Raw genomic sequence first — 16,025 nt, forward strand, 5'->3', positions numbered from 1 at the left:
AAAGTGGAATAGTGGTAAGGGAGATTGCTTCAAACCTGCCATGTTTATAATCCTTAGGACAGTGGGATTATATTGCCATTATTTTACAGTTGGTTTGTCATGAGGTGACTTTACCTTTAAGATAGCTTTGGGAGCTAAGGAAGTTGAAGCTGCTGGTGGCTGATGGGAGTCTTTTCTCCTGACCAATTATCAGTCATTTCTAAGAATTGACAGCAGTTTTGACCATTGAAAAGTGAGATCAACTTGTGAACACCCCCTTAAGATGTAAGGTCAGAGCACTCTTGTACTCTTTGTTTTCCTGGCTGTGAAAGGTAACAGAGCTCCAGCTGGCCTCCCGTTCCCCTGCCCAGGCCATGTGGCCCGGGCAGGGGCTGGGCTGGGCCAGCCACGGCTCCCGGCTGGGAGATGGGGCCTGCGGGGCTTCCCCCGGGCTCTGGCCGGGCCAGGCCGGTCCCTGGCTCGGCTGCAGTTTTTTTTGCTGTGACTGAATTCACCAGAGACTGCCGAGTACAGAAAGGAAAAGGCTCTTGACCTGCGGCAGGCTGAGACAGTGACCACACTCTCCAGAGCAGCCATGAAGAATCTTCCATCACAGACAGCTCCAGCTGCTGCTCCGGCAGAGATCACAGAACCATCTACAAAGCCTGGGCAAGATTTTAACCTTGTTATTACCCAGATGAGACTTTCAGATTAATCCTTTTATCCAGAGAGAGAAAAAGAGAGTAATCAACATGTAAAGAGACTTTATAAACTATTAGAGACAGTAAAGAAAATAATTAAGCTTCAGAAAAGGTAGGGAATAAGGAGATGCTTTATAAGCTGAAATATTTTTTCTGTAAAGCTATGGAGATGGACAATAGTGTCCTGAAAAAACTCCTTTAAACATGACAGAGTATATAGGGAGGAGTGGAGTGTTCAAAGTGTGGATTTTGAGCAAAAAGTGGAGTAATTGTGATACAGTGAGGTGCTGGAACAGAGTGAGACAAAGTAATAGTTGAAAATTTGAGGCCTTGAGAGCCAATGAGAAAACTGTTTCCAGAGAAGCTCACAAAAACAGATGAAGAGAACTTTTTCCTTTGAATAACTCATCCTTAAAAATGACATCCCTAGACTCATTGACCCATAACACACCTCAGAGTGATGTGAAATGGGAGGAGTGAACTGATGACAAGATTTCCGGGCAGCTGGCATCAGAAAAATAGAGAGCTATAACAGAAATAGCTTTCTTGTGGAAAACTCCATAGATTAGCAGAAGAAGACTTCTGTTTCTCTACAAAGACTGATAAAAAGACTCTAGCAGGAATTGGGACTGTTTTAAACACCAAAGTTCCAAAGTGTTTTGTCTCTATGTTGTCACGTGTACAAGGGAATAGTTGGGTAGTGGGAGATAAAAGGATTTTCTGGAAGTTTATTCTGGTGTTCTTATTCTTGTAGTTTTGTTAATAAATTTTCTTTATTCCCTTTTAAGTTTTAAGCCTGTTTTGCTCTTGTTCTAATCCATATCTCACAGCAAGAAATAAGCAATTTTTTAGTTACTGCTTTAAAACCACTACATGGTTAAACCCAAATTTTAACATTTTTACCCCAGTGTACTTCCTGAGTCTAATTATTTCATGGTCACTTTAAAAATGCATGAGGAACATATGACTCCTTCCCAGGCTTACCTATTAACTGTTTGAAGTTAGCTAGATTTGGATTCTGGACAGGACCGCCCACATTACTGAAATAACTGAATGCTAGCAAGGGAAAGCAAAGTGCCGCTGGCTAAGCTGGGGATGGTTTTTGCAAGTTATGGGCAGTGTTCACTAGAGCAGCAGCTTGGTATCCTGCAAAAAGGGTGAGTATAGGAGAAACTTTCATCTGTGCCTATCTCTCTACCTCCTTTTCCTCGCAAAAAGTTTTACAGGTTTTACTCCAGTGGACTGTTAAGATTCCCTCTGCTCCCTCTCTCAAAACCAAGGAAGCAAATAACTACTACTCTACCTAGGAAAGCATGAGATGCCCAAGTGAGAGCAGGAGTGCTCAGTAACTGTGAGCAGCTGCTTGCAAACATAGGAGACAGCTGCCTGTTTTCCAGCACACGGAGAACACTCTGTTTTGACCAAGTTTTTTTAGGACAAATTTCTATTCATCAGCACAAAACTGAAGCAAAATAACGAAGTATTTCTCCAGCCTTGCAGCAACTACTTCCCTTTCTTTTGCATGTGTGTTTCAGGTTACTAGAGGAGCCTGTCTCTTACCTTTTGCTCTCACACTTTCAGAGACAACACTTAATCACATTTTAGCTGGGCTTATTATTCAGGTCTGCCTGGCCTCTTAGACAAAAGAGCATAGAAGTATAACCAATTAGCATTAAACTATAATGTCCTTTAGAAAAATGTTAATTGCCTATGTAGAATAACATTCTGTGTTTCCTCTCAGGTGCTAGAGAGAGCATGAAGAATAAAAAAAAAATAGAATAACTCCTTTCCAAGGCTATTTGGTGCAAACACACAGTAGACCTGCAATCCACAGACAATGTTAAAACTCAATGCCGTAATTTTGTCTTTTACCTCAGAGAAAGAAAAAGACACATTGACCTTCAAGTAAGTGTGACTCCTTTTCCCATTAAAAGAAACATTCTAATGGGGTAACTCAAGCTTGAAGCAGATGTCAATTCCCAGTCCAAAATTATTATTCTTGCTCTTGCAGTAAAAATTATTTTATTTTACACACTTTATCCTGTGAAATACCTTCAACTATTCCAATTTTTGGCTCTTATTCAGCAACAGATGCTTAAGTGACAGTTCTCACCAGGCATGCTCCCCAGAATTCAAATTCCCAGCAGTCACATCAGCTATTACGTACATCACCAGTTTGAACATAGTGGCATGCTTCCATCTGGAGCCTGGGGCTGGCCAGACAGGTAGTAGTGCAGATGAGAGGACAGCACAGTACAGATTTTAAGTATGTTTCTTGGAGTAAGCCATCAAACCCCCATAGGGTCCTCTGTGGTCTTACAAGCTCCCAGCATTATGACAATAGCAGCTTCAATTTTTTAGGGTTTTGGGGACTGTTATCATAGGATCATTGAATCACAGAATGTCAAGTAGTTGGAATAGACCTTAAAGATTATCTAGTCTCACCTCCCCTGACTTGGGCAGGGATACCTCCCACTAGACCAAGCTGCTCAAGGCATTATCCAGCCTGGCTTTGAATGCTGCCAGTGATGGGACATCCACAACGTCCCTGAAAAACCTCTTCCAGTGTCCAATCACTCTCACAGTAAAGAATTTTTTTCTTAATGTCTAACCAAAATTTCCCCTCTTTCAATTTGAACCCATTACCCCTTGGCCTATCACTGTATTCCTGACAAAGAGTCCCTTTCCAGCTTCCCTGTAAGCTCCCTTCACATACTGGAAGGTTGCTATGAGGTCTTCACACAATCTCCTCTTATCCAAGCTGAACAGCTCCGACTTCCTCAGCCTGACTTCGTAGAGGGGGTACTCCAGTGCTCTTATGAACTTGGTGCTCTCCTCTGGAGGTGCTCCAGCTGTGCCTGGCTGTGGCACATTTTACAGGAGGAGGAGATGACGGACAAGTCTCACGGGCAATACCTTCCCGTGGGCTTCACCTTCCCAAATCTAGAAAACAGCTGTGTTGCCCAGCTTTCCCGCAGCAAGGAACCGGAATGCTCAGGCCGGTCTCTCCCGCAGCCGGGGCACACTCCCGCCAGGGGCGGCAGGCTCGGGCCCGCTCCCGGCGCCTCCTCCCACCCGCTCCCGGCGCCTCCTCCCGCCCGCACCCCGCCCCGGCGGCACCTGCGCGGAGGCGGGAGCGGGGTAACGCGGGGGCAGCGCCGGCTCCGCCCCGGGCCCGCCTCCGCCGCCCCGGCCCGGCCCGGCCCCAGCCCCAGCCCCAGCTCCAGCTCCGCCCGGCCGAGCCGCAGCCCTCCGGCCGCACTCAGCCATGGCGAGCGCGGCGGTACCCGCGCAGCCCCAGGAGCCGGAGGCCGCGCAGGAGCGAAGCGCGGCCGCGCCCGGGGAGACGGCGCCGACGGAGGTGTCAGGCAGGGCCGGGGCGGCGGCGGTGCTGGGAGAGACGGGGCTGGCCGTGGGCTGCTGCATCGCGGCGGCGCTGAGCTGGGAGCGGCCCCTCCGCAGCCTGGGCGGCTTCGTCTGCGCCAACCTGCTCTTCTGGTGAGCCAGCCGGGCCGGGGTGGGCGCCGGGGCCGGGGCCGGGACCGCCCCCCGGGATGGGAAAGCCCCCGCCCGGCCCGTGCCGCCCCGCCCGAAGCGGGCGTCTCCTACCCCCGCCCCGCGGTTCCCTCGGGCCCGGGAGGAGCGTTTGCGCCCCTGCCCTCCTCTCCCGACCGCTCTTCGCGGGAAGCTGACCCGCGCCCCCACAGCGAAGGAAGATCCTGCTTTTCGCTTCACCTGCGCCGCGGCATCCCCTGCCTGCCCTCAGGCGCCGCTCCGGGTCTGGCCATGGCCTCGCACTGAGTGCGTCTGCTTGGACGGGTTCTTTCACCGTAGGTTTCTGCCCCAGCCTCGCACACACGCACGTTCTGCCCCCATATCCCACAGCATGATGCGTGATGATGATGATGATGATGATGATGATGATGATGAGGAGGAGTCTCAGATGGAAGCTGAGCAGGGCGGCTGCAGGACACCCCGCCGAGAACTCGCATGTGTCACAGGCGAGATGAGCCGCGGGCCCGCATTTCTGTGCAGAGTTTTGAAACCTGCTGAAATTAGGTCCCGGGCCCATCGCTAGTGCTGTGCTGGTGCCCTGGTCCAGTACTTCAGAGTTCACTTTGGATATTTGTGCTTTTCCAGATTGGTGGCCTACTTAGTGGAGTCTTAGTGAAGTGGGCACAGCCGGAATGTTACTGCAGTGCACCAGTTCTCTTTTTGGACTAAGCTTTTTGTAGTCGGAGACAGTTTAGTTGAATAAACCCCGGAGATTAACATAGGGGTGTGTTCATTTTGTTTGTCGTGTCTCTTCTGTTCATTTCAGTAGGAAAAAAACTTGTCTTCCTATGTGAAATTATTCAGGGTTTTCCCATGATCTTAGGTTTTGCCAATGCCTATGATTTTTGTTTTCTGATATAAAATGTGGTCATATGCCTTCTTGATAAAGTAGAGCAATTTATAAATTAGTATACTGTCTAATAATACTGCAGAGGCTCTTAGGATCTGAATAGTGTTTCCTCTCCTGTGGCTAGAACTGCCTCCTTTCCTCTAAAGTGAATAAGAGGTAAACAAGCAATGCAGTGGATTAATAGCAAACTCCTCTTGGTTCTCTATAACCTTAACAGTGTGATGTTTAAACATGAGATCCAAGTCATAGAAAGAAAGCCTTCTGGATCCTTCTGCTGCACAAGAAAATCTGCAAAAATTTTCAAAATAATTTTTTCCTCTTTGATCCCAGGAGCAGAATGTGTGTGACATCTAATTTAGATTGACTTTTATTATCTGCCTTGCTCTTTGGTATCCATGGTAAATCCTTTCATTGAGAAAGTTACAGGGTTTTGCTCTCATTTTCTGCATACTTAAGAGGTCACCTGTTCCTTCAGCCATTTGGAGGAGTCATAATGCTTTATATTTCTTTTCAAGGTGGCTCTGATAAAATTTTCAGGGACAGCATCTAGCAGAGTACATTTCCGTGTCTCAAGGAATAGTAGCTACTAGGCAACCCATTGGCTTTTATTTTGCCATATTTGACCAAAAGCAAGGTATAAAATGCCTGCATTATTCAATGCCTATAAGAAATCTCCTTTGGTAGTCTTACTGGTAACTTGTTATGTGACCAGTATTTGAAGTTATTTTATCAAAATTCTTAGCTCACTCTACTTTGTTAGTTTCAAGATGAGTTGGAATAGCAAAAGTCAGGGCATGGATTGCCCATTTTGATTTTGTGGTATGGTACCTCAGAAGGAAGCTCACTATCCTAATGTCAGGGAGTTTTGAGAAGTGTGAACAAACTAAGAAATGTGTTGAAGCAGGAATGATGGCCACTAAACTTCTGAGGTTTGAGAACATCAGGAAAGATCTAGTTAGCAAACCCATGAAATTTGACACTTTGAAAATTAAATAGTAATTTAAATCTAAGGTCACATTTCCCTGCTTTGGTGTTGAGAGAGTGTTTGCAGCACAGTGTGTTTGCTGCTTCTCCTTTTCTTGTTTGAGATACAGCTGGTCAGCCTGGTTTGCAATGACTCAGAGAGTCACTACTGTTTCAGGACTGGGAACAAGTGTCCACCCCTGCTGCCTGTGAAGTCTCTCCTAACAGGGCTTTGTGCTGGCTGGAGCCTATAGGTATTTCCTAGTTGCTGTTTCATGTACCTCTTCTCTCTTTGTCGTGTGCCTGCAAGTGTTCCTGCCTCATAGGGGGGACCCCCAGTGCATGGGGCCTCTAATCAGGACATCTCAGAGTTGAGAACTCTGTATTGCTGGGTGGGAGACTTCTTCCACTATAGCAGCAACAGCCTTGGTGGAAGAAGGAGAAAGGGGAGGTGAGGTTTAATTTTACAGTTTTCTGAATTTTGAAAAAGCAACACCAGGTCCTTCCTCCCATCCATTTAATTTTGATGGGACTGTTTTCCTCATGGTTAGTTTAGTTCTTGTACGTATACCCATCAAAATATTTTGTGTGTAAACTGTTGTGATAGGAGCTACTGAGAGTGAACTGTTTCTCTGGTGTCACAGGATTTATTTTTTTAATATATTCCATTGTAGCCTCTTTTGTGTTAAAAATATCTTAGCCAATATACTGTATATAAATGCATTTTTGATGGTTACTACTAAAATATTGTTCTTGTAAGTACAAGAAATTTACTAACTTAATTTCATTCTGATTTCCTTGATTTTTTTAATATTCCTGAGAAATTGTTGTAGACTCTTTAATGAGAGAGTAATAAAAGTAGACACAAATCTGGCCACTGAAAAAGCATTTTTCAGTTACCACCTCCATTATTTTTTTCACCATGAACAGCTTTAAACCTCTTTCCCCAAATGAACATGACTGAAAATCTTTAAAATTAACAAGGGTTAAATATATGTATTATTTTGCACCTAACCATCTGAAATATGATTTAGATTTTTGTGCTGTATATAGTTTGCAGACTGAAGTCAAAATAACACAGGAAAACAAGGTTGGTTTTGTTTTTACACTTTTAAATTTTTTTACATTTTTACATTTTACACCCATTGTACTGAAAAAGTGTTTGGCCCAAGAACAGAGAAACTCTGTGCTGGTACCAGAAGTTCACTCCAGGTGTTCTAAGTGTTAGGCTGTTTACTGATAACTTTCAGTCTTGGGTTTAATCTTAGCTAAATATTAACATTCAGTCCTAGATTTTTAAGCTAGCATTCTGTCCTAATGATTATTCTCTGTGTGTATGGAATAGAGGGGATAGTGGCAGCTTTCTGTTCTCCCAATCTGTAATTTTAAATTTCCTCAAGGTCAGAGGGACAAGTTTATTTTTAGTAATTCTGTACTGTTCCATGTGTTTTGTAGTTTGTAGATATCTATTTCAAATATGTGTTTTCTTTCAGGAGATAAATGTTTCAAACCTAGGTACATTCATGTCTGCAAGGTCATCCCTATATACACCAGTTGCATCTATTCACCAATTGCCCAATTTCCTCATTTCCCTAGGATATTTTGTGAAGGGAGACAGCAGAAGGACTAAGATGTAATAGATCTTTTCTCTTTTCCCATCTCCTTGTGGAACAAATTTATTGCATTGCCCATTTGCTGTTCTCTTCACCTGCCCAAATCCAAATTTTTCTTTAAAGATTTGAATGTACCTTCTAACCTGAGAAGGTATAGTTGCAGGTTACTGCAGGTCTGTTTTTAACAATGTTACATGATGTTATGGTACTGGCTCAACAAAGTAACTGACCAACTATGTAAAATGCAAGTATCAATCCTTGATTTAGACAGCTGTGCAGGCCTAATTTGCCATTAAAAAGAGTCCTTTGTCACCATCCATACTCACATTTTTTGTTTGTTTGTTTGGTCTCAGACCTAGTGAATCTTTCCATTGTCTAAGAGAAACAATCAAGAGAGAAAGCAATATTGCTTATATCTGAATTGTCTGTGTGCATTGCATCAGGTAAAGATTGTGTATTTTCCAGACAGAAAATCTAATTGCTCTTTCTTTAAATATTAGTAACAAAACGCACATTCAGAGTTTAGAGGCTTGGTGTGTTTTGTTTTTAAGTATCCAGTTTGTTTTAGGAGTTGTTATTGAAGTGTTTGTTTTGTTTTAAAGTATCCAGTTCACATTAAGATTTGTTTTTAAAATGTTTCTTGAAATCTCTGCTTGGCAATGATAAAGTATACCATGAAGAGATCTCAAAGTACTTTTCATTCATTAATTTACTCTTCCAATGTAAGAAAGCAGTACCAAACTAAGTATTTATTTCATGTATTTGCACACATGTAAATGCAGCCACTACTATACCTCGATGGGCAGCTTGCCTGTAAAGCAAGATTTCTACCCATTTAGAGAGCTCTGTCCATGCACAATGTATGCTTGCATTTTCATTCTTTGTTACAAGAAGGAAACTGACCTTCGAGTCATGCAGCAGCCCTGTTTTATATATTTGTGAATGTTTTTGTTCATTATTGTTTCTGATTGTGTCTATCACTGGATATGTAGTCTAGGAGAACTACTCAGGACATTCTTGGTGGCAAAATGTCAGATGAAGTGAGAATTGTAATAAAAGAAATCTTTGAAGTCAAAACATAAAGAAAAATGAAAATTAAGTGAGTTGGAGTAAGGCAGGGTATTGGTATTCTGAGGCCAGTTTGTAGTATGCTGGTCTTCAGGTCACTTAATTAAATTTGTAATATCATCCAAGAACACACAGATTTTTTAGCACCCAGATGCTAAATACCATTTTGAATGTGGGAAATGTTGGTCTTTGGCTGTCTTTGTTACAGGAAATCTTGGAGCTACATTCATAGTTGTTTTGGGATTACTTTCCTGAAATCCAAAGTAACAGGATAGTACACAAGTGAATACTCCTGCCTTAAATTCTAATAAGAGTTTATGTCTCTGATCACTCCAGTATGAATAGTAGAGTAGGTTAAGTATTGACATTATTCTTTTGTAATGATAGTACATTCATTATTGGAAGAAAAAAAATTCTGGTATAGACAGTTTTGCAATTCACTGTGCATTCACATGAATGGATTTCTCATACAGTTTCCAGTTTGTTTCTTCTAGTCTAATAGTCCTAACTTATTTAATTTGCTGCCCTTTGCTAAGTCTTTGTAACATATTGGTATTGAGATTTATTTTATTACTCTTAGTACAGCATATTCCTGATGTTTCTTCAAGCTTAAAAAAATATTTTTTGTTTGGTTTGTTATTTTTTGCTTCCTAGAAGGTGGTATTCCAAAATGCTCTTCCTCAAGTAGAGCTAAAATTCCAACCTCAGCACAAGTTTTGATATAATTTTAGGATCTACTTGTTTTTACCCAGGCAGTTTTAGGCTTCACTTTTTTTTTTTTTTTTTCCCACTTTTCCAATACAAATAGTGAAAACTTTTGAAGGCTTGAAGGTAGAAAAGTGGAGCAGAAAGTTAAATTCATTTGATTTAGTTAGCAAAAATAATTAAAAGCCATTAACATCTTTTTAGTGACAGTTTGCATACTTTTGGCTGAGAGATTAGTTTACAGGAATGAAAATTGGCATTGTTTAAGAGCCAGGTGTTACATAAAAACCTGGACAGTTTACAGCATTTTTCAACCAATAAGATGAACTCAGGGTCAGTCAGAAAAGAAATCAAGTGGGGTAATTGAGGAAAAGCAAGCATTACTGAACAATTTAGGATCAAATCTAGGATGAGAACTTTCTGGTAGATGGAAATTCAGAATAAAGGAGAATAAAAATGCATTGCAGCATGGCTTGTGTTTATTCTGTCTTGCTGAATCGTACATATGCTGTGTCTAAAGCAGTTGTTTCAAGAGAAAAATTATAATTTCTTTGTATATTGCTTCAAAATAATGAGACCTTTCAAATAGTAAGTAGAATTTTGAGAACAATGGACGTTTTAGGGAGTTATGCTATGCTCCATGGTAGATGTTACAGGACTAATGAGAGCATTACAGAAAAGGAGATTTAGGGCAGCACGGTAGAGGTGCTACTGCTCAAACTGCTGCTACTGTATGAGAAAATGGGATTAAGATTTCTTCTGTACTTTGCCAGAGCACAGGTTAATTAAGGTCATTGGGCATTTGTCTGCAAAAACAAAGGAAGCTAGGTTATTTGATGTTATTTGTTTAAATCACAATAATTTTTACTTCCATGGCAATATCATACCCTGTTTTCACTAATGTAACAGTAGAATTCGATGTCATGGTAGACTCAGAAGGCATGTAGTTTAGGTCATTTAAAATTTATCCTTCTCAATTGTTTTTTATGTGCCTGTCTGAATGCAACATGTTGCAGTAAATCCAAAAATCCTGTGCAGTAATCCAAAAGCACAAATATTGAAACATGATTCTAACAGCTGCATTCCTCAAAAAGTTTCCTTGCAAACAGTGTGAGATAATTTTGCAATGTGCAAATTTTGCAATTAACTTAATCCTATTTCACAGACCACCAGTATACTTCCAAATATACCAGTTTATAAGCACATTTGTCTTTGGTGATTAAATGCATAGCATTGGTCTAGTGTTTTTTCTTAGAGACTTATACTATTTTTGGTTTTATTTAGACTTATTTTTAAGAGCTGTTTTCTTGAGTTGGGGAGAGAAAATACACAATTTGAATTCCTGTCCTATGTGTTAACTCAAGTTAGCATTGTCCAGCCATCTTTGCTTTCTCCCTGAAACTTGTCCACAGACCTTCCGGAGAACTGTCCCTTCTCCAGATGGCTGTCAAAGTAACAGTAATTTAGATTTCTGTGAGTCTGTTTCTTAGGACAAGAGGTTTATTTATTACTCTTTTTTTTTTTTTTTTTTTTTTTTCCCTAATATGTTCTAGAAGGTTTTCTAAAGAAAAACTGAAAACTGATTTGGTCTGTGCTTTCTGGCTGAATAAATAAGATCCTAATCTTTTCAATGAAACCTGACAAATAAGCTCTTTGAATAAAAGGTTGATGGCTGAGTTTTCTTTGTCTTAACAAAGAAAGAATTAAAAAAAATATGCAAGTTTTAGAATAATAAGCATGCCTTTTCTGCTTGAGGTTTTTTGGTTTTGTTTTTTTTTTTCAATTATTTGTTTATGTACCTAGTGATAGAATTTTTAGATTTCTGTGTGCTATCCAATGGAGCACTCTTTGCTAGCTGGCACATAGGTATCTGAAATATTTCAAACAGAGTAAAATGAAGCACTGAAAAGCAATAGATTTGTAACCGAAGTTTTTGGGTGGAACTCTGATTTAGAAAAAAAAGTGAAGTGAAAAAATTGTGTTTCTTTCTGATTTATATCTTTATGGAAGCTTTCTAATTTATTTCTTTGTGGAAGGTTTTTTCCACTAAATTAGACCTGATCTAAGAGATTTTTAATGTACATGTTTTTAAGAAGCTTTCTATTACATTTCACAGCTTATCAGCTAAACAGATATACAGCTTTCTAAGTTCAAGATGCCAGGCACCCAGAGTGCTGATATGCATACTTTAAATTTTAATTTACGTAAGATGTGGAGCAAATGCTTTTGAGATTATTTTATTCAACAAATTATGCTTTTTGGAAGGGTGGGGAGGTTTTTTAGACTGAATTTAGGTCTTTGTTCCCTCTAAAATTTTTGACAGCACATATACAGATGTGTTTTTTTACATGTAATTCCCTCTCTTCAACACAGAACCTGCTGTACCAATTTTTGTGTATTTTTCAGACATGCAGGTCAACGGCTAAATAGCATACAATAATATTGTATCAAATTATCTTCTATAAGGAGATTCTACCAAAAAATGTGTTCATAACTTACTCTGCTTTAAGTGAAGATCTACACTTTTTGTGTAGGAATTGGGAAAGGATTTTTGCACTTTAATTCTTGAACAGTTATCTAAATACTTTGGCTCAGACCAGGTGTCTTGGTTTCAGCTGGGATGGAATTATTTTCTTCCTGGTACAGTGTTGCAGTGCTGTATTTTGGATTCAGCATGAGAACAAAGTTGATAACATGCATCAGTGTTTGCTGAGCTCACCCTAATTCAAGGACTCGTCAGTTTTCCATGCTCTGCCAGAAGCAGGTGCACAAGAAGCCAGGAAGAAGCACAGCCAGGACAGCTGACCTGAACTGGCCAAAGGGATTTTCCAAACCACAGTGTGTCATGCCCAGGACACAACCTGGGAGGAGCTGGCACAGAGCTGCCCATCACTGATCAGGTTGGGCTGAGCACTGGTCAGCAGGTGGTATTGTGCCGCACTGGTCTTTCTTGAATTTTATTCCTCTCTCTTTTTGTTGTATCACATTTCATTTACTATTATTGTTACTCCTTTTAACATTATTTCAATAATTAAAGTGTTCTTAAGGCCTGGCTTTTACTTCTTTCCATTCTTCTTCCCATCTCAGCTGGGTAGGAGAAAAGTGAGCAACCTTAATTTCCAGCTAGTGTTATACCACAACACCAAGATGTACTAAAGTAAAAACAGGAAAAATACTGGATAATTGAGTTCTGGCTTCAAATTTTTTGAATACTTGAGGCTTGGATTTCAATGTTTGTAGATACAGCATTTTGATATTTACAAAGGCTTAGTATAGAATCATTTATATAGAAGAGCAATTCACATAAAAGTTGTAAATTTAATAAACATAAAAAGCAGGATTCCCAAACTTGCTTTGGGATGGTTTTTTAATTAAGAGAATTTAAGCATTAAATTACCTGTAAATAAAATAGAGCTGAATATATATTTTTCCTTATTGATTCAAAGTGGCGCAAACAAAATGATTGACCCAGTGATCAGTAAGGGCATGAGCTTTCTGATACTACCTTTGCCATGTATTTCAAAAATGTTGTTCAGACAATGTGCTTCATGCTGTAATTAGAAGAAAACAAGCCCTCTTCCCCTTCCCCAGAACTCTTGCTTGAGACAGTCATCAGAATTTATTGCAACCAGACAGGTGTTGATCGCTCCAGCAGTAAGCAAGGAAGAATGGTCTGCATTCAGCTCCAACAGGAAACAGTTACCACCAGGAAACAGTCATTGCCAGATCTTTTCCTCACCCAGATGCCTTCACTGTAGATGTTTGTCTGAAACAGTGTTAGGGGGCTCCCTGTAAGAACAAAGTACACATAGCTTTGAAATTAGCAGTTCAGTATTCTCAAAATGAACTAGAAATATCTCCTTTCCACAGGCGAGGGCCATTCTCTGTGTGGTTTGTGTCATAGGCTGTGCTTGCTTACCAGTGTCTGATTGGAAGAAGACTGGTTCTATGGAAAGCTCAGGCTGAAAGGTGTCAGTAGATTTTCACCTGAACATTTTATGAGGAAACAGTTTTATACCATTCTGCACTCTTTAGAGCTCCACAGAATTACTCAGAAGAGTTTGGCTTCTGGTTTTAAGATGCAAATATGAGTTTGTGGAACACAGAACTGAAGTCCAAAAATCAGCTAATAAATGTGCCATTAAAGCTGATGGTGAAGCAAAGCTCCGTGCTCACATCTGTGTTATTGACGGCTCTCATTTATTTATGTGATTATCTCTGGAATTCATCTAAAGATAGAGGCTTTCTAGAAATAACTAGCACTGGTGGCTAATAGTCTAAATACTTTCATTTTTTATTAAATGTTTTCTTATGTTTTGTGTTTATGAAGTGCATCTCATTCATAGTTCTAGAATATGTTGTAAAAAACTCAAAACCTTAACAGCTTAAATTAAGTAATCAGATTGATTTACTTAACATTTAAAACAATTTGGTAGGTCTGTGCCTTCCCTGTATCTCATGATACAAGTAAAAACAACTTTTGTCATGCCCTATCAGTTTTTCATTATGTTTACTGACTGCAGTATTCTATGATATTGTTAACCTTCAAAATTTCTTAGCTGGATCATGCCACTTGAATAATTTTGTGCAATCTGATTTGTGCAGTTAACTGTCCCAGGTTCTCTGCACTTTGAGATAGCTGCTTTTTGATAAAACGAATTGACAGTATTGACATATGACCATAAGGAGCTGGAGAAAAGACATAATGGAGAAGGTACTTCAGGCTACTTTTCTATCTTTAGGTTCACCGTCATGAACTTAAAGAATTTCTACTTTTAATTGTGGAAGTTGTCAAGTTTTGATTCTTGTGCAGTTTAGAATAATTTCAGTACACCTGCATTATAACCAGGCCCAGAAACAGAAACTGTTGTGCATTAAGTTCTAAGGTCAGTATCTTTCTGAAAAAATATTTGCCAACCACTTCTTATATGCTAAAATAGTCACAGAATGAAAATACCATTCAGGTTGGTAGGGACTTCATGAGGTCTCTAGTATGACTTGCAGCTCAAAATAAGGTCAGTACTTAATTCAGATCAGGTTGCGCAGGGTTTTGTCTTCACACGCATCAAGGTTGGAAATTCCACAACCATTGTGGACAACCAGTGCTTAATTATCCATCAATACCGCTCCTATTTAATTTCACAAAAATGGTTTCTCAGTCTTCCACCGTGGAGTTGAGTGGCAGGCTTGGCTCCATCACACTTACGTTCTTCCTACGTAGAAGAATGTAGGTTGGAAAGGCAGCCGGAGGTCAGCTAGTCTGGCTTGCTCAAATGTGCTCCAGTTGGAACATGTTGCTCAGGTTCTTACACAATTAAGCTTTTGAAAGTCCTGCTCCATAGTGGACTGCCACCTGCTTAGCACCTCCAGTAGCTCTTTCACTTGAATGCTCTGGACCAGAGGACGTCCTTCACAGTGAGGCCACTGTTGCCATCAGTGCAGGGGGCAGGCATTTTGTGCAGCCTCAAATGCTGCATCCTCCCACCCCTTGGGGCTGTGTCTGAGGGCCTTTCCTATTCAAGGAATCCTGTTTCAGACAGTGACAGGGACTGAGTACTGGGCACCACATGACTGGGCTTTTTACAGTCCTGCTCTGCCTACAGCAGAATTTCTTGTCCCCTTCTTGTGCAAGATGTCCTGTTAACTGCTGAAGTAGTTATCTGGAGTGCATAATTCTATACATTGTTTTAACCTTTGATTTCTTCACACCTTCCCAGCACCATCCCCCCTTTAAAAAAAAAACCCAAACCAAAACAAAAACAAAACCAAAACAACAACAAACAAAACAAAAACAAAAAAACAAAAAACCCCACTCAACCATTCACAGAATAAGAATATGGCAGAATTCCGGGGGGAGCAAACCTTGGTTATGTCTCTAGTAGTGGTTTTTACTTCCATACCACTTGTAGAAGAAATAAAACAATTTGAACTTCAGTCAGTTTAGTTTATTGCTTAAAAAAGAGCATGTTCAGTAAGCTTCTGTTACGTAGCATTCTTCTACAAAATAGGTGTGTAGTATATGAAGATGTCATTCTGGAGCTTTTAATTCTTGTCAGATATGTGTGTTAGAAATGCTTAAGAGTAAAGTCTGTTATTTTTCTTAAAAAAAAGGAGGGGGAAAAATGCCCTAACCACATCAACTGTTAGTCTGGTTGCAATGCATCATAATGATAATTCCTGGAAGAATTTTGAATCCTGACACTGGTAGCATAATAAGTGGTTTTCAGATCTCAGCATGTTGAACTAACCTTTTGATAAGCTTATGATAGATACATGTCAAAAAAGTACAAGGGGACCTTATCAGCTTTTCACCAGGAAGGGCTTCAAGGACACCAATCTCCAGCATATGGATCACAAACAGTTTTCTGATTTGGTTGCTCTGGCACCTGAGGGCTGACACAAGCTGGCTGTTGAGTAAATTTAGAAGGAATGGTCTTTCATGCAAGCATCATGATCTAGGTAAAGAGGTAATAGTGTTAAGGCATAGGAAATTCAATCAGAACAATTCAAAGCTCTCCAAATAAGTGAAAAGTCCTTGTTTGGTAACTACATTACCTGCTTCAACTAGATTACAGATTTTTCTTCAAACAT

At 40.4% G+C, this 16,025-nt stretch overlaps 1 protein-coding gene across 2 annotated transcripts in view; it reads left to right on the forward strand.

The window, feature by feature from the left end:
• The first annotated feature begins 1,764 nt into the window (after positions 1-1,764).
• The window catches only part of RETREG1 (reticulophagy regulator 1), a 66,064-nt gene continuing 51,803 nt past the window's right edge, over positions 1,765-16,025 (forward strand). The window contains exon 1 of one of the 2 annotated variants that reach the window (XM_058830533.1): positions 1,765-1,837. In XM_058830533.1, the coding sequence (XP_058686516.1) occupies positions 1,776-1,837 (62 nt within the window). In that variant the 5' untranslated portion in view covers positions 1,765-1,775. Of the gene's footprint in view, positions 1,838-3,898; positions 4,179-16,025 lie in introns of those variants that run through there. The other variant, XM_058830531.1, reaches the window with a different exon arrangement.

Source organism: Poecile atricapillus, chromosome 2 (assembly GCF_030490865.1).
Source record: "Poecile atricapillus isolate bPoeAtr1 chromosome 2, bPoeAtr1.hap1, whole genome shotgun sequence".
Taxonomy (NCBI): Eukaryota; Metazoa; Chordata; class Aves; order Passeriformes; family Paridae; genus Poecile; species Poecile atricapillus.